This window comes from Hypanus sabinus, unplaced genomic scaffold (assembly GCF_030144855.1).
Source record: "Hypanus sabinus isolate sHypSab1 unplaced genomic scaffold, sHypSab1.hap1 scaffold_202, whole genome shotgun sequence".
NCBI lineage: Eukaryota > Metazoa > Chordata > Chondrichthyes > Myliobatiformes > Dasyatidae > Hypanus > Hypanus sabinus.
In genome coordinates, this window is record NW_026780120.1 from 317,730 (window position 1) to 338,514 (window position 20,785).

At 51.8% G+C, this 20,785-nt stretch overlaps 1 protein-coding gene across 3 annotated transcripts in view; it reads right to left on the minus strand.

The window, feature by feature from the left end:
- LOC132387603 (uncharacterized) overlaps nucleotides 1-20,360 on the minus strand; it is a 156,464-nt gene extending 136,104 nt beyond the window's left edge. For 2 of the 3 annotated variants that reach the window (XM_059959976.1, XM_059959975.1), the window contains exons 1-2: nucleotides 19,217-20,360; nucleotides 10,945-11,998 (exon numbers count right to left, since the gene is read on the minus strand). Coding sequence is in view for 1 of the 3 variants with exons in the window: in XM_059959973.1 (XP_059815956.1) it covers nucleotides 10,945-10,950 (6 nt within the window). In the remaining 2 variants the exon portion in view is untranslated. Of the gene's footprint in view, nucleotides 1-10,944; nucleotides 11,999-16,360; nucleotides 16,523-18,035; nucleotides 18,087-19,216 lie in introns of all 3 variants that reach the window. The other variant, XM_059959973.1, reaches the window with a different exon arrangement.
- Between the last annotated feature and the right edge of the window lie 425 nt (nucleotides 20,361-20,785).

The window sequence follows — 20,785 nt, forward strand, 5'->3', positions numbered from 1 at the left end:
CCACAGGGATCAGAGCTGGGTCTGTACTTGTAAATGGCTGCTTCTCTGACTGGAGGCCTGTGACTAGTGGTGTGTGCCACAGGGATCAGAGCTCGGTCTGTACGTGTAAATGGCTGCCTCTCTGTCTGGAGGCCTGTGACTAGTGGTGTGTGCCACAGGGATCAGAGCTGGGTCTGTACTTGTAAATGGCTGCCTCTGAGTGGAGGTCTGTGACTAGTGATGTGTGCCGCAGGGATCAGAGCTGGGTCTGTACCTGTAAATGGCTGCCTCTCTGACGGGAGGCCCATGACTAGTGGTGTGTGCCGCAGGGATCAGAGCTGGGTCTGTACTTGTAAATGGCTGCCTCTCTGACTGGAGGCCTGTGACTAGTGGTGTGTGCCGCAGGGATCAGAGCTGGGTCGGTACTTGTAAATGGCTGCCTCTCTGACTGGAGGCCTGAGACCTGTGGTGTGTGCCGCAGGGATCAGAGCTGGGTCTGTACTTGTAAATGGCTGCCTCTCTGACTGGAGGCCTGTGACTACTGGTGTGTGCCGCAGGGATCAGAGCTGGGTCTGTACTTGTAAATGGCTGCCTCTCTGACTGAAGGCCTGTGACTAGTGGTGTGTGCCACAGGGATCAGAGCTGGGTCTGTACTTGTAAATGGCTGCCTCTCTGAGTGGAGACCTGTGACTAGTGGTGTGTGCCACAGGGATCAGAGCTGGGTCTGTACTTGTAAATGGCTGCTTCTCTGACTGGAGGCCTGTGACTAGTGGTGTGTGCCACAGGGATCAGAGCTCGGTCTGTACTTGAAAGTGGCTGCCTCTCTGAGTGGAGGCCTGTGACTAATGGTGTGTGCTGCAGGGATCAGAGCTGGGTCTGCACTTGTAAATGGCTGCCTCTCTGACTGGAGGCCTGTGACTAGTGGTGTGTGTCACAGGGATCAGAGCTCGGTCTGTACTTGTAAATGGTTGCCTCTCTGACTGGAGGTCTGTGACTAGTGGTGGGTGCCACAGGGATCAGAGCTGGGTCTGTACTTGTAAATGGCTGCCTCTCTGACTGGAGGCCTGTGACTAGTGGTGTGTACCGCAGGGATCAGAACTGGGTCTGTACGTGTAAATGGCTGCCTCTCTGACTGGAGGACTGTGTCTAGTGATGTGTGTCACAGGGATCAGAGCTGGGTCGGCACTTGTAAATGGCTGCCTCTCTGAGTGGAGGTCTGTGACTAGTGGTGTGTGCCGCAGGGATCAGAGCTGGGTCTGTACCTGTAAATGGCTGCCTCTCTGACGGGAGACCTATGACTAGTGGTGTGTGCCGCAGGGATCAGAGCTGGGTCTGTACTTGTAAATGGCTGCCTCTCTGACTGGAGGCCTGTGACTAGTGGTGTGTGCCACAGGGATCAGAGCTGGGTCTGTACTTGTAAATGGCTGCCTCTCTGACGGGAGACCTATGACTAGTGGTGTGTGCCGCAGGGATCAGAGCTGGGTCTGTACTTGTAAATGGCTGCCTCTCTGACTGGAGGCCTGTGACTAGTGGTGTGTGCCACAGGGATCAGAGATCTGTCTGTACGTGTAAATGGCTGCCTCTCTGACTGGAGGCCTGTGACTAGTGGTGTGTGCCACAGGGATCAGAGCTGGGTCTGTACTTGTAAATGTCTGCCTCTCTGACCGGAGGCCTGTGACTAGTGGTGTGTGCCACAGGGATCAGAGCTGGATCTGTACTTGTAAATGGCTGCCTCTGAGTGGAGGCCTGTGACTAGTGGTGTGTGCCACAGGGATCAGAGCTGGGTCTGTACTTGTAAATGGCTGCCTCTCTGACTGGAGGCCGGTGACTAGTGGTGTGTGCCACAGGGATCAGAGCTCGGTCTGTACGTGTAAATGGCTGCCTCTCTGTCTGGAGGCCTGTGACTAGTGGTGTGTGCCACAGGGATCAGAGCTGGGTCTGTACTTGTAAATGGCTGCCTCTGAGTGGAGGTCTGTGACTAGTGATGTGTGCCGCAGGGATCAGAGCTGGGTCTGTACCTGTAAATGGCTGCCTCTCTGACGGGAGGCCCATGACTAGTGGTGTGTGCCGCAGGGATCAGAGCTGGGTCTGTACTTGTAAATGGCTGCCTCTCTGACTGGAGGCCTGTGACTAGTGGTGTGTGCCGCAGGGATCAGAGCTGGGTCGGTACTTGTAAATGGCTGCCTCTCTGACTGGAGGCCTGAGACCTGTGGTGTGTGCCGCAGGGATCAGAGCTGGGTCTGTACTTGTAAATGGCTGCCTCTCTGACTGGAGGCCTGTGACTACTGGTGTGTGCCGCAGGGATCAGAGCTGGGTCTGTACTTGTAAATGGCTGCCTCTCTGACTGAAGGCCTGTGACTAGTGGTGTGTGCCACAGGGATCAGAGCTGGGTCTGTACTTGTAAATGGCTGCCTCTCTGAGTGGAGACCTGTGACTAGTGGTGTGTGCCACAGGGATCAGAGCTGGGTCTGTACTTGTAAATGGCTGCCTCTCTGACTGGAGGCCTGTGACTACTGGTGTGTGCCGCAGGGATCAGAGCTGGGTCTGTACTTGTAAATGGCTGCCTCTCTGACTGAAGGCCTGTGACTAGTGGTGTGTGCCACAGGGATCAGAGCTGGGTCTGTACTTGTAAATGGCTGCCTCTCTGAGTGGAGACCTGTGACTAGTGGTGTGTGCCACAGGGATCAGAGCTGGGTCTGTACTTGTAAATGGCTGCTTCTCTGACTGGAGGCCTGTGACTAGTGGTGTGTGCCACAGGGATCAGAGCTCGGTCTGTACTTGAAAGTGGCTGCCTCTCTGAGTGGAGGCCTGTGACTAATGGTGTGTGCTGCAGGGATCAGAGCTGGGTCTGCACTTGTAAATGGCTGCCTCTCTGACTGGAGGCCTGTGACTAGTGGTGTGTGCCGCAGGGATCAGAGCTGGGTCTGCACTTGTAAATGGCTGCCACTCTGACTGGAGGCCTGTGACCAGTGGTGTGTGCCGCAGGGATCAGAGCTGGGTCTGTACTTGTAAATGGCTGCCTCTCTGAGTGGAGGCCTGTGACTAGTGGTGTGTGCCGCAGGGATCAGAGCTGGGTCTGTACTTGTAAATGGCTGCCTCTCTGACTGGAGGCCTGTGACTAGTGGTGTGTGCCGCAGGGATCAGAGCTGGGTCTGTACTTGTAAATGTCTGCCTCTCTGACTGGAGGCCTGTGACTAGTGGTGTGTGCCGCAGGGATCAGAGCTGGGTCTGTACTTGTAAATGGCTGCCTCTCTGAGTGGAGGCCTGTGACTGGTGGTGTGTGCCGCAGGGATCAGAGCTGGGTCTGTACTTGTAAATGTCTGCCTCTCTGACTGGAGGCCTGTGACTAGTGGTGTGTGCCACAGGGATCAGAGCTGGGCCTGTACGTGTAAATGGCTGCCTCTCTGACTGGAGGCCTGTGACTAGTGGTGTGTGCCACAGGGATCAGAGCTGGGTCTGTACTTGTAAATGGCTGCCTCTCTGACTGGAGGCCTGTGACTAGTGGTGTGTGTCGCAGGGATCGGAGCTGGGCCTGTACGTGTAAATGGCTGCCTCTCTGACTGGAGGCCAGTGACTAGTGGTGTGTGCCGCAGGGATCAGAGCTGGGTCTGTACTTGTAAATGTCTGCCTCTCTGACTGGAGGCCTGTGACTAGTGGTGTGTGCCACAGGGATCAGAGCTGGGTCTGTACTTGTAAATGGCTGCCTCTCTGACTGGAGGCCTGTGACTAGTGGTGTGTGCCACAGGGATCAGAGCTGGGTCTGTACTTGTAAATGGCTGCCTCTCTGACTGGAGGCCCGTGACTAGTGGTGTGTGCCACAGGGATCAGAGCTGGGTCTGTACTTGTAAATGGCTGCCTCTCTGACTGGAGATATGTGACTAGTGGTGGGTGCCGCAGGGATCAGAGCTGGGTCTGTACTTGTAAATGGCTGCCTCTCTGAGTGGTGGCCTGTGACTGGTGGTGTGTGCCACAGGGATCTGAGCTGGGTCTGTACTTGTAAATGGCTGCCTCTCTGAGTGGTGGCCTGTGACTAGTGGTGTGTGCCACAGGGATCAGAGCTGGGTCTGTACTTGTAAATGGCTGCCTCTCTGACTGGAGGCCTGTGACTAGTGGTGTGTGCCGCAGGGATCAGAGCTCGGTCTGTACTTGTAAATGGCTGCCTCTCTGACTGGTGGCCTGTGACTAGTGGTGTGTGCCACAGGGATCAGAGCTGGGTCGGCACTTGTAAATGGCTGCCTCTCTGAGTGGAGGTCTGTGACTAGTGGTGTGTGCCGCAGGGATCAGAGCTGGGTCTGTACCTGTAAATGGCTGCCTCTCTGACGGGAGACCTATGACTAGTGGTGTGTGCCGCAGGGATCAGAGCTGGGTCTGTACTTGTAAATGGCTGCCTCTCTGACTGGAGGCCTGTGACTAGTGGTGTGTGCCACAGGGATCAGAGATCTGTCTGTACGTGTAAATGGCTGCCTCTCTGACTGGAGGCCTGTGACTAGTGGTGTGTGCCACAGGGATCAGAGCTGGGTCTGTACTTGTAAATGTCTGCCTCTCTGACCGGAGGCCTGTGACTAGTGGTGTGTGCCACAGGGATCAGAGCTGGATCTGTACTTGTAAATGGCTGCCTCTGAGTGGAGGCCTGTGACTAGTGGTGTGTGCCACAGGGATCAGAGCTGGATCTGTACTTGTAAATGGCTGCCTCTGAGTGGAGGCCTGTGACTAGTGGTGTGTGCCACAGGGATCAGAGCTGGGTCTGTACTTGTAAATGGCTGCCTCTCTGACTGGAGGCCTGTGACTAGTGGTGTGTGCCACAGGGATCAGAGCTGGGTCTGTACTTGTAAATGGCTGCCTCTCTGACTGGAGGCCTGTGACTAGTGGTGTGTGCCGCAGGGATCAGAGCTCGGTCTGTACTTGTAAATGGCTGCCTCTCTGACTGGAGGCCTGTGACTAGTGGTGTGTGCCACAGGGATCAGAGCTGGGTCTGTACTTGTAAATGGCTGCTTCTCTGACTGGAGGCCTGTGACTAGTGGTGTGTGCCACAGGGATCAGAGCTCGGTCTGTACGTGTAAATGGCTGCCTCTCTGTCTGGAGGCCTGTGACTAGTGGTGTGTGCCACAGGGATCAGAGCTGGGTCTGTACTTGTAAATGGCTGCCTCTGAGTGGAGGTCTGTGACTAGTGATGTGTGCCGCAGGGATCAGAGCTGGGTCTGTACCTGTAAATGGCTGCCTCTCTGACGGGAGGCCCATGACTAGTGGTGTGTGCCGCAGGGATCAGAGCTGGGTCTGTACTTGTAAATGGCTGCCTCTCTGACTGGAGGCCTGTGACTAGTGGTGTGTGCCGCAGGGATCAGAGCTGGGTCGGTACTTGTAAATGGCTGCCTCTCTGACTGGAGGCCTGAGACCTGTGGTGTGTGCCGCAGGGATCAGAGCTGGGTCTGTACTTGTAAATGGCTGCCTCTCTGACTGGAGGCCTGTGACTACTGGTGTGTGCCGCAGGGATCAGAGCTGGGTCTGTACTTGTAAATGGCTGCCTCTCTGACTGAAGGCCTGTGACTAGTGGTGTGTGCCACAGGGATCAGAGCTGGGTCTGTACTTGTAAATGGCTGCCTCTCTGAGTGGAGACCTGTGACTAGTGGTGTGTGCCACAGGGATCAGAGCTGGGTCTGTACTTGTAAATGGCTGCTTCTCTGACTGGAGGCCTGTGACTAGTGGTGTGTGCCACAGGGATCAGAGCTCGGTCTGTACTTGAAAGTGGCTGCCTCTCTGAGTGGAGGCCTGTGACTAATGGTGTGTGCTGCAGGGATCAGAGCTGGGTCTGCACTTGTAAATGGCTGCCTCTCTGACTGGAGGCCTGTGACTAGTGGTGTGTGTCACAGGGATCAGAGCTCGGTCTGTACTTGTAAATGGTTGCCTCTCTGACTGGAGGTCTGTGACTAGTGGTGGGTGCCACAGGGATCAGAGCTGGGTCTGTACTTGTAAATGGCTGCCTCTCTGACTGGAGGCCTGTGACTAGTGGTGTGTACCGCAGGGATCAGAACTGGGTCTGTACGTGTAAATGGCTGCCTCTCTGACTGGAGGACTGTGTCTAGTGATGTGTGTCACAGGGATCAGAGCTGGGTCGGCACTTGTAAATGGCTGCCTCTCTGAGTGGAGGTCTGTGACTAGTGGTGTGTGCCGCAGGGATCAGAGCTGGGTCTGTACCTGTAAATGGCTGCCTCTCTGACGGGAGACCTATGACTAGTGGTGTGTGCCGCAGGGATCAGAGCTGGGTCTGTACTTGTAAATGGCTGCCTCTCTGACTGGAGGCCTGTGACTAGTGGTGTGTGCCACAGGGATCAGAGCTGGGTCTGTACTTGTAAATGGCTGCCTCTCTGACGGGAGACCTATGACTAGTGGTGTGTGCCGCAGGGATCAGAGCTGGGTCTGTACTTGTAAATGGCTGCCTCTCTGACTGGAGGCCTGTGACTAGTGGTGTGTGCCACAGGGATCAGAGATCTGTCTGTACGTGTAAATGGCTGCCTCTCTGACTGGAGGCCTGTGACTAGTGGTGTGTGCCACAGGGATCAGAGCTGGGTCTGTACTTGTAAATGTCTGCCTCTCTGACCGGAGGCCTGTGACTAGTGGTGTGTGCCACAGGGATCAGAGCTGGATCTGTACTTGTAAATGGCTGCCTCTGAGTGGAGGCCTGTGACTAGTGGTGTGTGCCACAGGGATCAGAGCTGGGTCTGTACTTGTAAATGGCTGCCTCTCTGACTGGAGGCCGGTGACTAGTGGTGTGTGCCACAGGGATCAGAGCTCGGTCTGTACGTGTAAATGGCTGCCTCTCTGTCTGGAGGCCTGTGACTAGTGGTGTGTGCCACAGGGATCAGAGCTGGGTCTGTACTTGTAAATGGCTGCCTCTGAGTGGAGGTCTGTGACTAGTGATGTGTGCCGCAGGGATCAGAGCTGGGTCTGTACCTGTAAATGGCTGCCTCTCTGACGGGAGGCCCATGACTAGTGGTGTGTGCCGCAGGGATCAGAGCTGGGTCTGTACTTGTAAATGGCTGCCTCTCTGACTGGAGGCCTGTGACTAGTGGTGTGTGCCGCAGGGATCAGAGCTGGGTCGGTACTTGTAAATGGCTGCCTCTCTGACTGGAGGCCTGAGACCTGTGGTGTGTGCCGCAGGGATCAGAGCTGGGTCTGTACTTGTAAATGGCTGCCTCTCTGACTGGAGGCCTGTGACTACTGGTGTGTGCCGCAGGGATCAGAGCTGGGTCTGTACTTGTAAATGGCTGCCTCTCTGACTGAAGGCCTGTGACTAGTGGTGTGTGCCACAGGGATCAGAGCTGGGTCTGTACTTGTAAATGGCTGCCTCTCTGAGTGGAGACCTGTGACTAGTGGTGTGTGCCACAGGGATCAGAGCTGGGTCTGTACTTGTAAATGGCTGCCTCTCTGACTGGAGGCCTGTGACTACTGGTGTGTGCCGCAGGGATCAGAGCTGGGTCTGTACTTGTAAATGGCTGCCTCTCTGACTGAAGGCCTGTGACTAGTGGTGTGTGCCACAGGGATCAGAGCTGGGTCTGTACTTGTAAATGGCTGCCTCTCTGAGTGGAGACCTGTGACTAGTGGTGTGTGCCACAGGGATCAGAGCTGGGTCTGTACTTGTAAATGGCTGCTTCTCTGACTGGACGCCTGTGACTAGTGGTGTGTGCCACAGGGATCAGAGCTCGGTCTGTACTTGAAAGTGGCTGCCTCTCTGAGTGGAGGCCTGTGACTAATGGTGTGTGCTGCAGGGATCAGAGCTGGGTCTGCACTTGTAAATGGCTGCCTCTCTGACTGGAGGCCTGTGACTAGTGGTGTGTGTCACAGGGATCAGAGCTCGGTCTGTACTTGTAAATGGCTGCCTCTCTGACTGGAGGCCTGTGACTAGTGGTGTGTACCGCAGGGATCAGAACTGGGTCTGTACGTGTAAATGGCTGCCTCTCTGACTGGAGGACTGTGTCTAGTGATGTGTGTCACAGGGATCAGAGCTGGGTCGGCACTTGTAAATGGCTGCCTCTCTGAGTGGAGGTCTGTGACTAGTGGTGTGTGCCGCAGGGATCAGAGCTGGGTCTGTACCTGTAAATGGCTGCCTCTCTGACGGGAGACCTATGACTAGTGGTGTGTGCCGCAGGGATCAGAGCTGGGTCTGTACTTGTAAATGGCTGCCTCTCTGACTGGAGGCCTGTGACTAGTGGTGTGTGCCACAGGGATCAGAGCTGGGCCTGTACTTGTAAATGGCTGCCTCTCTGACGGGAGACCTATGACTAGTGGTGTGTGCCGCAGGGATCAGAGCTGGGTCTGTACTTGTAAATGGCTGCCTCTCTGACCGGAGGCCTGTGACTAGTGGTGTGTGCCACAGGGATCAGAGCTGGATCTGTACTTGTAAATGGCTGCCTCTGAGTGGAGGCCTGTGACTAGTGGTGTGTGCCACAGGGATCAGAGCTGGGTCTGTACTTGTAAATGGCTGCCTCTCTGACTGGAGGCCGGTGACTAGTGGTGTGTGCCACAGGGATCAGAGCTCGGTCTGTACGTGTAAATGGCTGCCTCTCTGTCTGGAGGCCTGTGACTAGTGGTGTGTGCCACAGGGATCAGAGCTGGGTCGGCACTTGTAAATGGCTGCCTCTCTGACTGGAGGCCTGTGACTAGTGGTGTGTGCCACAGGGATCAGAGCTCGGTCTGTACGTGTAAATGGCTGCCTCTCTGTCTGGAGGCCTGTGACTAGTGGTGTGTGCCACAGGGATCAGAGCTGGGTCTGTACTTGTAAATGGCTGCCTCTGAGTGGAGGTCTGTGACTAGTGATGTGTGCCGCAGGGATCAGAGCTGGGTCTGTACCTGTAAATGGCTGCCTCTCTGACGGGAGGCCTATGACTAGTGGTGTGTGCCGCAGGGATCAGAGCTGGGTCGGTACTTGTAAATGGCTGCCTCTCTGACTGGAGGCCTGAGACCTGTGGTGTGTGCCGCAGGGATCAGAGCTGGGTCTGTACTTGTAAATGGCTGCCTCTCTGACTGGAGGCCTGTGACTACTGGTGTGTGCCCCAGGGATCAGAGCTGGGTCTGTACTTGTAAATGGCTGCCTCTCTGACTGGAGGCCTGTGACTAGTGGTGTGTGCCGCAGGGATCAGAGCTGGGTCTGTACTTGTAAATGGCTGCCTCTCTGACTGAAGGCCTGTGACTAGTGGTGTGTGCCACAGGGATCAGAGCTGGGTCTGTACTTGTAAATGGCTGCCTCTCTGAGTGGAGACCTGTGACTAGTGGTGTGTGCCACAGGGATCAGAGCTGGGTCTGTACTTGTAAATGGCTGCTTCTCTGACTGGAGGCCTGTGACTAGTGGTGTGTGCCACAGGGATCAGAGCTGGGTCTGTACTTGTAAATGGCTGCCTCTCTGACTGGGGGCCTGTGACTAGTGGTGTGTGCCACAGGGATCAGAGCTGGGACTGTACTTGTAAATGGCTGCCCCTCTGACTGGAGGCCTGTGACTAGTGGTGTGTGCCGCAGGGATCAGAGCTGGGTCTGCACTTGTAAATGGCTGCCTCTCTGACTGGAGGCCTGTGACTAGTGGTGTGTGTCACAGGGATCAGAGCTCGGTCTGTACTTGTAAATGGCTGCCTCTCTGACTGGAGGTCTGTGACTAGTGGTGGGTGCCACAGGGATCAGAGCTGGGTCTGTACTTGTAAATGGCTGCCTCTCTGACTGGAGGCCTGTGACTAGTGGTGTGTACCGCAGGGATCAGAACTGGGTCTGTACGTGTAAATGGCTGCCTCTCTGACTGGAGGACTGTGTCTAGTGATGTGTGTCACAGGGATCAGAGCTGGGTCTGTACTTGTAAATGGCTGCCTCTCTGACTGGAGGACTGTGTCTAGTGATGTGTGTCACAGGGCTCAGATCTGGGACTGCACTTGTTTGTCACCTATGTCGACAAATTTGCCAATGACACCAAGATTTGGGCTGTAATGGAGAATACGGAAAGCTATGAAAGCTTGCAGCAAGATCGAGACCAGCTGGAAAAATGGGTTTATAATTGGCAATCAAAACTGAAAATCCAAGTCAACAACATCCACTGACTCTCTTTTCTCTCTCCTGCCTGTTATTTTCTCAAAGAATTTCAGAGCTTTCTCATGCAACATTTCCCCTAAGGAAACCATGCAGACTATGGCCTATTTTTTCATGTGCCTTCTTTCCCCAGAACCTCATGGTTAGTAATGGACTCCAACATCTTACCAACCACTGAAGTCAGACTAACTGGCCTATGAATTACTGTCTGAGTATGCAACGTTCTGTAGCTTTTTCTGATCCTGTACAGTATCCCCTCCATTCCAGACAGTGATGAACCAGTTAGAATGCTCTCTGCGGGACCTCTGCAGGAATTTGTGAGCATCTTTGGAGAAAAATTAAGTCTCCTCAAACTCTTAAATACAGCCAGTGTTGTGCCTTCTTTGTAATTCCATTAATGTTGGGCCCAGGAGAGATCTTCAGAGATGTTGACACCCAGGTTCTTGAAACTGCTCACCCTTTCCACTGCTGATCCCTCATTGAAGACTGGTGTGTGTTCCCTTGACTTCCCTTTGTTGAAGTCCACAGTCAATTCCCTCGTCTTACTGACATTAAGTGCAAGGTTGTTGTTTTGACTCCACACAACCAGCTGATCTATCCCACTCCTGTGCACCTCCTCATCACCACCTGAACTGCTGCCAACAATAGTTGTGGAATCGGCAAATTTATGAATGGCATTAGAGGCACCTGCACTCACTTCTGCACACTGACACTCTTGAATCTCTGGCATCCTGTCTTCCACAGTGAAGACTGACACAAATACTTGTAAATTCATCCACTATTTTTGTCCCCCATTAGAACCTGTCCAGCGGTTTTCCACTGGTCCAATATCCACTCTCCCGTCTCTTTTACTCTTTATATATCTGAAAAAACTTTTGTATCCACTTTTATTGGATAGCTTACCTTCATATTTCACATTTCTCTCCTGATTGCTTTTGAAGTTGCCTTCTGTTGGTTTTCGTCGGCTTCCCAATCTTTCAGCCTCACACTGATTTTGCGATCCATGCCCTCTCTTTTGCTTTTATGCTATCTTCGACTTCCCTTGTCAGCCTCAGCCTCCAGTTAGAACACTTCTTCTCTGGGATGTATTTATGCTGGGCCTGCTGATCCAACTTTTCTCCACTCTGCATGCCCCAAAACTGCCTCGACCTCACTCCAAATCCCTCGAGTCAGCCTGGCCTCTTCTGTACAGAACAAAGGGGCGGGGGGATGAATACTCTGGAACTGCTGATATTTCAGTTTTTGAATTCTTAGTTTTTCACGCTTTACAATTTCCCCTGTTTCTTTTCCTGGCTCCACTGCAAAAACAAGGAGCATGTGATTTACAAATAAAAATTCCCAGTTAAATTGGTCAAAATCCTTGGCTGCAATACTCATTTTTGTGAACAATGTGTCAGGGCCTGAATACTTTTTCAAGGCACTGTAAAAAGAAAAATAGATAAATAAATAATACTGAGAACATGAGATGTAGACTCCTTGAAAGTGACTCCATAGGTTGTGGAATCAGGTTAGTATTGAGGTGAGTGAAGTTATCCTCAATGGAACTGTAATAACTGTTCTAGACCTGGTGATGTGAGACCAAGGCTCCTGTACCTCCTGCCCAATGGAAGCAGTGAGAAGAGAGCACGGTCTGGATGATGGGGGTCACTGATGATGGATGCTGCTTTCTTGTGTCAACGCTCCTTGTCGATGTGCTCAATGGTTGGGAGAGCTTTTCCTGGGCACTGGGCTGTATCCACCACTTTTGATAGGCTTCTCTGTTCTTGTATACTGGTGTGGCACTGGGACATATCAACCCATGAGTGGTGGCCCGGGCTTGAGGGGCTGGTGACATCTTCTGCTCCTGGTGTGTTGTCTTCTTGCATAATGAGATGGAGGGGCCTCAGGAGGTAACTCTTGAGCAGGGTGTCCTGTTTTCATTCCACACACTGATCAGTAGATAAAATGGCCACAGTCCCTGGGAATGTGAAGACAATAACGTGTGATTAGGGTCGGATCAGTGTCAACGGTGTTTGATGGTCAGCACGTACCCAGTGGGCCAAAGAGCCTGTCTCTGTGTTCTATGACTGTAACTATCTCTCCGTCCTCTCTCACCTCTGCTGTCTTTCACATTCTCAATCTCCCAATCCCCCTCCCCTTGAGCACCTCAATACATTGTTTCTGACCTGTGACCTTTCACCAAATGTGACCTGTGTCTCTGATGTGAAAACCCCTCTATTCTCAGTCTGTTCACATCCAGTGGCAAACAGGAGAACAAAACGGGGCAGAATTAACCAGAGGGATGTTCCTATTGGAACTGTAATGGCCACAAAAGCAGAGTGAATAATTTGAAATGTTTTGCAGAGAAACTGAATATTCAACCCCACAAACTACATGGGCATCTCTCTGACCCTCTCTCACCACCGACCCACTCCCCCCACCTTTCTGTCTCACTCTCCATATCAGCTCAGCACCCTATTCCAGGAGCTGCTCTCAGTTCTGTTAGTGGGTGAATTTGCATCTGTGGCTTTCAATACATGACACCTGCGTGTGTGAAATAAACAGTCCATTGTTCGCAACCTGTGTGTTTTTTGTTGCCAATGACTTCCTGTTGTTTCCCTCCCACCCTTCTTAAAGAGTGGAGTGACATTTACAATTTCCCATTCCTCCCAAACCATCCCAGAATCTAGTGATTGTTGAAAGATCACTACTAATGCCTCCACAATCATTTCAGCCACCTCTTTCAGAACCCTGGGGTGTTGTCTATCTGGTCCAGGTGACTTATCGACTTTCAGACCTTACACCAACCCAAGCACCTTCTCCTTCGTAATAGCAACTACACTGACTTCTGCCCCCGACACTCGAATTTCTGGCAGACTGATCGTGTCTTTCACAGTGAAGAAAAATACAAAATACTTATTAAGTTTGTCCGCCTTTCTTAATACTGCATTATGTCCTCTCCAGTGTCATTTTCCACTTGTCTCTATTTTACTTTTTGCATACCTGAAAAACCTTTGTTTTCTTCTTTTAAATTACTGGCTAATTAACCTTCACATTTAATCTTTTCTCGTTTTTGCTTTTTTATTGCCTTCATTTAGTTTCTAAAACCCTCCAGCTTCCCACTAATTATTGATTTACTGTATGCCCTTGCTTTCGAATTTATGCTGTAATTGACTTCACTTTACAGCCACAGTTGCCTCTTCCCTTTGCAATATTTCTTTATCTTTGGTATTTATCTATCCTGCATTTCCAAATTACTCCCAGAAACTCCAGCCATTGCTGCTCTGCCATCATCCCTGCTAATGTCCGCTTCCAATCAACTTTGGCCAGCTCCTCTCTCATGCCTCTGTAGTTCCCTTTACCCCACTGATACATCTGATTTTAGCTTCTCCCTCTCAAACTGCAGGGTGAATTCTATCATATCATGATCTCTGCATCATTACACAACACCAAATCCAGACATCTTTTCCCCAGTGGGCTCAACCACGAGCTGCTTTAAAAAGCCATCTCGTAGGCATTCTACAAATTCCTTCTTTTGGGATCCAGCAGCAACATGATTTTCCCAATCTACCTGCAAATTGAAATCCCCATGGTTATCATTACATTGTCCTTTTTACATGCCCTTCCCATCTCCTGTTGCAATTTGTAGTCTGCATCCTAGTTACTGTTCTGAGGCCTGTGTACATTGAATTGGAATTGAACTTACAACTTACAACCTTCATATACAGGAGTAAAAGTCTTATGTGGGGCTCTCAGAACCAGTAACTGTGGTTTTAACTGTTCAGGCCAACAAAATGGTTTCTTTGTATTGTTATAATGAAATGGCTTCCCTGTAATGTTACTTAATGCTGTAATGGGTTTCTGTATCTGGAATGTTTGGGTTATAACTGTAGCTAAGGGGGGAACTAGCCAATGGAGAATTGTTATGCTATCTTGTATTAGTGAGCTGAGCAGGAGTTCATGGTCTTTTTACGGGAGGCGAGCGAGGAGGATGACGTGTGAGGAGCGGACAGCGGTTCCAGGGCAGTGGACACTGGATGTCGGTGGTTCGGACGGTGGCCGAAGGCTCGGAAGGTCGTTGTGGATGGAACCGGAGGCGTGAGCTCCAACGTATTAAAATATTATGTGCACAAACTGATAAACTTACTGATTTGGCATTTTTAGGTTATCTGTTTCTACTAACCCATCACTAAGAAATAATTATAAAGTTGTAATTACTTACTCGCCTTTGGAGTATTGTCTGATATTTGTGTTGTGAGCATGTTTTTGGCGGGGGGGGGGGGGCATTACACCGTATTTACACTTAAGTATTGCACTATTGGTAGGGTTCACCATAGGCGAATGGGGGTAAATTGGGGGCTCAGATGCTATACTTATGTTACGTCTCTATCTAAATGTGCAATTTGTAATAAACATTATGTACACCAGGACAGTCAATATAACATAGAAATACAGTTGCATCAGTGTCAATTAATCAGTCTGATGGCCTGGTGGAAGAAGCTGTCCCGGAGCCTGTTGGTCCTGGCTTTTATGCTGTGGTACCGTTTCCTGGATGGTAGCAGCTGGAAAAGATTATGCTTGGGGTGACTTGGGTCCCCGATGATCCTTCGGGCCATTTTAAAACACCTGTCTTTGTAAATGTCCTGAATAGTTGGAAGTTCGCATCTACAGATGCACTGGGCTGTACAGTGGAGTTTCCATACCAGGCAGTGATGCAGCCAGTCAGGATGCTCTCAATTGTGCCCCTGTAGAAAGTTCTCAAGATTTGGGGGTCCAGACCAAACTTCTGCAACTGTCTGAGGTGAAAGAGGCACTATTGTGCTTTTTTTAACACACAGCCGGTATGTACAGGCCACGAGAGATCCTCGGTGATATTAATGCTGAGGAACTTAAGGCTGTTCACCCTCTCAACCCCAGATCCATTGATGTCAATAGGGGCGAGCCTGTCTCCATTCCTCCTGTAGTCCACAACCAGCTCCTTTATTTTTAACGACATTGAGGGAGAGGTTGTTTTCTTGACAACACTGTGTCAGAGTGATACAACTCTCATCAGGGATTTTTTAGCCTTGCAGATTCTGAATTTTACTCACAAGGATTCGACGTATTTTCAATCCTATGCCAACTCCTTCTCAGAATTCAATTCCCACCCCAACCTTCTGCTTACCCTCCTATCCATTCGATACACTATGCATGTTAAACTCCCAACCACGACTCAGTGATGCCACAATGTCATACCTGAGCATTAACAGATAACACTTTCAGTGCTGTATTCATCACCCTTTTCAATTTTACCCCCATGTTACCAGAAGTTAAATTTATATCCCTTTCTGGAGACTTTTGTAACCTCTCCTGCGCTCTCCATCCCTTTTACTTCATCCTCACTTTCCAAACTGTTGAAATGTTGAACCTATTATTTAGTTTAAAGACAAACTTCACCCTATCCCAGTGATTGCAATTTTGACCTGTCTTCTGCCTAAATTCCACCAGTATGTTGGTTTTGGTACCAGAGGTGAAAATACACTGGACCTGGTTTATACTAACATACCAGGAGCATATAAAGCTGTTCCCCAGCCCCACGTTCAACTGACTGCTTCTCTTGCTGCTTCTCCCTACGTATTCTATGCTCCACCCTTTCCACCATGAGGAGATACCTGGTGACCACTTGTCCCTCCCCACTGGTCTCCTCCTGGCACTTATCCCTGCAAGCTGCAGACCAAAGACTCACTGTGTCTAACGCCGGTGGCCCTGGACACCCCGAGACCACAGTTCCTGCTGCCACCCGCTTGGACCTCGATACCATCGGATGCCCCCAGATTACGAATCTCTCTGAATCCATCCCCAGTCCCAAAGGCTTTGGACATCTCCCTACCAGTGACACTAATATCACCAACTCCAGTTCCAATGATCCCGAGCGGATTCAGAACCCGGTTTCCACTGCCGTCAGTGCTGGTTCCAATGACCATGGACACCTTCAAACTGCTAACTGCAGAACATCTAACTCCGACTCCAGCCTGGACATTGACAATGTCGCCTCCAGGCCGAGACTTTACACGCTGCCACTGGAACCCCAGTCTCCCCTTCCCCCACCACCACTCTGCAGTCCCGGGTCTCTCAGGCCCCACTGTCAGCTCTTGGGTCCACAGAGCCTCCATCGTCCTCCAACCCCACCTTCCCTGGACACTCCAACCCTCCTCTCTCCTCAGACACTACCAACCCTCTTCCCCATTCTGATCCCAACTCTCATCCGTGCCGGGTCTTCACAATTCCCTCTGACCTTGCCCTCTCTGAGGCAGAACATTCTGTCCTCATTAAGGCCTCACTTTTGCCCCACTGCACCCACCGTGACATTGAACTCTTCTTCCATTGCCTCTGTATCCATGCTTACGTCTTTGGCAAGGACTCTGCAGACCGCACCGATTACCCAGTCTCCCATCTCCAACCCTCCTCTTCCTGCACACCGTGCTCTGGTCTTCTGCCTGCTCTTCTTTTTATAGCCAATTGCCTGCGAAACACCAACTGTCTCAACTTTAACCCTCCTCACTCCAATTCCAACCTCACCCCTCTGTACACGCTGCTCTCCACTCTCTCCGCACTAATCCTAACCTCACTATCAATCCTCCAGGTAAGGATGGGGTGCTGTAGTAGTCTGGTGGACTGACCACTACCCTGCTGAGTCCACGAACCAACTCTCAGACAACTCCTCCGACTTAATCCTTGAACAGGACCCCACTAAGGAGCACCAGACTATTGTCTCCCACACCGTCACTGACCTCGACTCTGGGATCTCCCATCCACTGCCACCAACTTCATAGTTCCCTTAACCTGCACCTCCTGTTTCCACCTCCCACTCAAGATCCACAAACCTGACTGTCCAGGTAGACCCAGTGTTTCAGCCTGCTCCTACCCCACTGAACTTACATCTGCATACCTCCACTGTTTTATTCCCCTTGGTCAGTCCCTTCCTACCTACATCCATCACACTTCACGTGCTCTTGATCTTTTCAATGTCTTTAAGCCCCCTGGTCCTGATCGTTACATTTTCACTATGGATGTCCAGACCCAATACACTTCCATCCCCCATCGGGTGGGCATTAAATCTCTCCACTTTCTTCAGAACATCAGTCAACCAGTTCCCGTCTACCACGACTCTCCTCCAATTGGTGGAACTGGTCCTCATCCTCAATAATTTCTCCTTCGGTTCCTCCCACCACCTTCAAACCAAAAGTGTGGCCATGGGCACTCACATAGGTCCCAGCTGTGCCTCCCTTTTTGTCGGCTACATTTAACATTCCTGTTCAAAGCGTACACTGATATTGCTCCCCAATTCTTCCTATGCTAATCAAAGACTGCATTGGTGCTGATTCCTGCACCCGTGCTGAGCTCGTCAACTTCATCAACTTTGCTTCCAACTTCCACCCTGCCCTCAAATTTACCTCGTCTATACCTCCCCTTTCTCAATCTCTATTTCCATCTCTGGAGACAGTCTATCTCCTGATATCTTTTACAAACCCACTGACTCTCACAGCTACCTGGACCACACCTCGTCCCACCCCGTCACTTGTAAAATCCCCATCACCCTTCATTCCAGAATGACTGAGATGTCTTGCTCCTTCAAAGAAAAGCGATTCCCTTCCTCCTCCATCAACGCTGCCCTCACCCACATCTCTTCCATTTCACACACATCTGCTCTCACCCCATCCTCCCGCCGTCAAACCAGGAATAGAGTTCTTTTCCTCAACCACCACCCCACCTACTTTCACGTACAGCACATAATTCTACATAACATCCGCCAGCTCCAACGTGACCCCACCACCAAGCAAATCATTCCCTCCCCTGCACTCCTCCCCACCCCAACTTTCCACAGGGATCACTCCCAACACAACTCCCTGTCCAATTGTCCCTCCCCACTGATCTCCTCCTTGCAAGCAGAACAGGAGTCACAACTGTCCCTGCATCTCCTCTCTCACTACCATTCAGGGCCCCAAACAGTCCTTCCAGGTGAGCTGACACTTTACCTGTGAAACTGTTGGGGCATCTACTGTATCCGGTGCTCCCGGTGTGGCCTCCTGTATATCAGAGAGACCCAATGAAAATTGGGAGACCGCTTCACCGAGCACCTACGATCCATCTGCCAGAAAAAGCAGGATTTCCCAGTGGCCACCCATTTCAATTCTGTTTCCCATTCCCATTCCGACACGTCAGTTCATGGCCTCCTCTACTGTCGTGATGAGGCCACACTCAGGTTGGAGGAGCAACACTTTATATTCTGTCTGGGGAGCATCTAACTAGATGGCATGAACATCAATTTCTTGAGCTTCTGGTAATTGTCCCAATCCCCTTCACTATTCCCCATTCCCTTTTCCCTCTTTCAACTTACCTCCTTACCCTCCCCTCACCTGCCTCAGGTGCTCCTACCCTTCCCTTTCTCCCATGGTCTTCTGCCCTCGATCAGATCCCCCTTCTCCAGCCCTTTATCTCTTCCATCAAACTTCCCCGTTCTTTACTTCACCTCCTCCCCCTCTCCCGGTTTCACCTATCACCCACCACCTTGCACTTCCTCCTCCACTCCCCCCACCTTCTTAATCGGACTTCTCTTCTTTCTCTTCTGTCCTGATGAAGGGTCTCAGCCTGAAACGTCGACTGTTTACTCTTTTTCACAGATGCTGCCTGACCTGCTGAGTTCCTCCAGCATTTTGTGTGTGTTGCTTTGGATTTCCAGCATCTGCAGATTGTCTCTTGTCTGTGAGTCCTCTCCTGTTCCTATTTCTATGTTCTGACATTGTACGAGATGTTGGTGAGGCCAGATTTGGAATACTATGCTCAGGTTTAGTCACACTGCGACAGGAACAATATCATGAAGCTGGACGGAGTGCAGAGGAGATTTACCAGGATGTTGCCAGGACTCGTGGGACTGAGTTATGGACAGAGGGTGAGCAGGTTGGGACTTTTTGTTTTGTCCCCATTGGAGTGTAGGAGAATGAGTGGTCATCTTATAGAGGTGAAGACAATCATGAGGGACATACACTCAGTGGTGGAGGGGTCTCGGGAGGTAATTCTAGAGTAGAGAGTCATGGTGGACGGTGTTGTAGAGATTAATTCAGGATAATAGGGGCAGGGATGGGACAGCAGTGATATCTCAGTGGGGAGTGAGACTAGAGGAAATGTTCACCCTCCCAGTCTCAGCTCCATCTCTCACCTCAGCCTGGTTTCCATCTGTTGTTCAATGTTCCCCTGTGGCTCCTCACCAGACGTTGCCTCTGCCTCTGACACGGAGAGTCCATCGCTCTCAGTCTGACACCTTCCTGTAACAGACCCGTCATCAGTGGACTCTGACCATTGGGACTCTGCCCACCTCAGACTCGTCCCTCACCCTCGGGAGCTCCCCCTCAACACACCGTCCCTCACCCTCGGGAGCCCCCTCTCAACACACCGTCCCTCACCCTCGGGAGCTCCCTCTCAACACACCGTCCTTCACCCTCAGGAGCTCCCTCCCAACACACCGTCCCTCACCCTCGGGAGCTCCCTCTCAACACACCGTCCCTCACCCTCGGGAGCTCCCTCTCAACACACCGTCCTTCACCCTCGGGAGCTCCCCCTCAACACACCGTCCCTCACCCTCGGGAGCTCCCTCACAACATACCGTCCCTCACCCTCGGGAGCTCCCTCTCAACACACCGTCCCTCACCCTCAGCAGCCCCCTCACTCCGACTACCCCACTACCTCAGAAGCTCCCTCAAGTCAGTCCCTTAGACCCAGCCATCTCTCACCCTACGGAGATCCCTCAAGTCAGATGGTCCCTTGATCTCAGGAGCTGCCTCACCTCGATCCCTCCCACTACCTCAGGAGTTTTTTCAGCCCATCCCTGGAGCTGCTACAACAGACACCGTCCTCTTACCCCATGAGTTTCCTCAGTCCATCCCTTATCCTAGAGTGTTCCCTCACCTCAGACCCATCTCTACCTCAGGAGATACTCAGACCAACACTCAATGTAAGAGGTCCCATGGTCTGAGACCCTCCTCAGCTTCAGCTTCTCCCTCACTAAGACCCTCCTCACACTCAGACACCCCTCACTAACACCATCCTGACTGTGACCCTCCCCATTCAGAACCTCCTTCACCGACCCTCCACACCCCAAGAACCTCCCTCATCAAGACCCTCACCCCCAAATCTTCCCTCACTGAGACACTCTCATACCCTCCCTCACCAAGAACATTCCTCACCCTCAGTCCCTCCTACAGAGACACTGCTTATCCTCATTCCCTCACTGAAAACCTCATCACTACCAGACCCTCCCTCACTGAATCATCCTCAGCTACTACATTCTCTACCCCACAGACCGCCCTCACCCTCAGTCACCCCAAACGCAGAGACACCCTCACCGAAACCCGCCCTCAGTCACTCCAAAGACACCCTCACCCTCATACCCCCCCCCCCCATTCAGACACTCCGACATCTTCAGGCGGAGCTCGAGCCTCGGGTCGATTAATCGACCAATGACGGAGGGAGGGAGGCGGGACAAGCAGGATTGACGGACTGAGCGACGAATAACGAAGCGAGGGAGGTGGGGCACGCGCTGCGGGAAACGAACCGACCAGAGGCGGAGGGAGGAGCTCGCGAGCCGACGGTTTACCTGCCCAATGACGTAACTCGGGATGGGCGGAGTTACCTGAGCAGTGACGTAAGACGAACTGCGCGCGACGGTGCGCGGTCACCTGATTGGCTTTTTCGGAGCAAATTCCAGAAAATTGGCTTTTTATTCAATTTG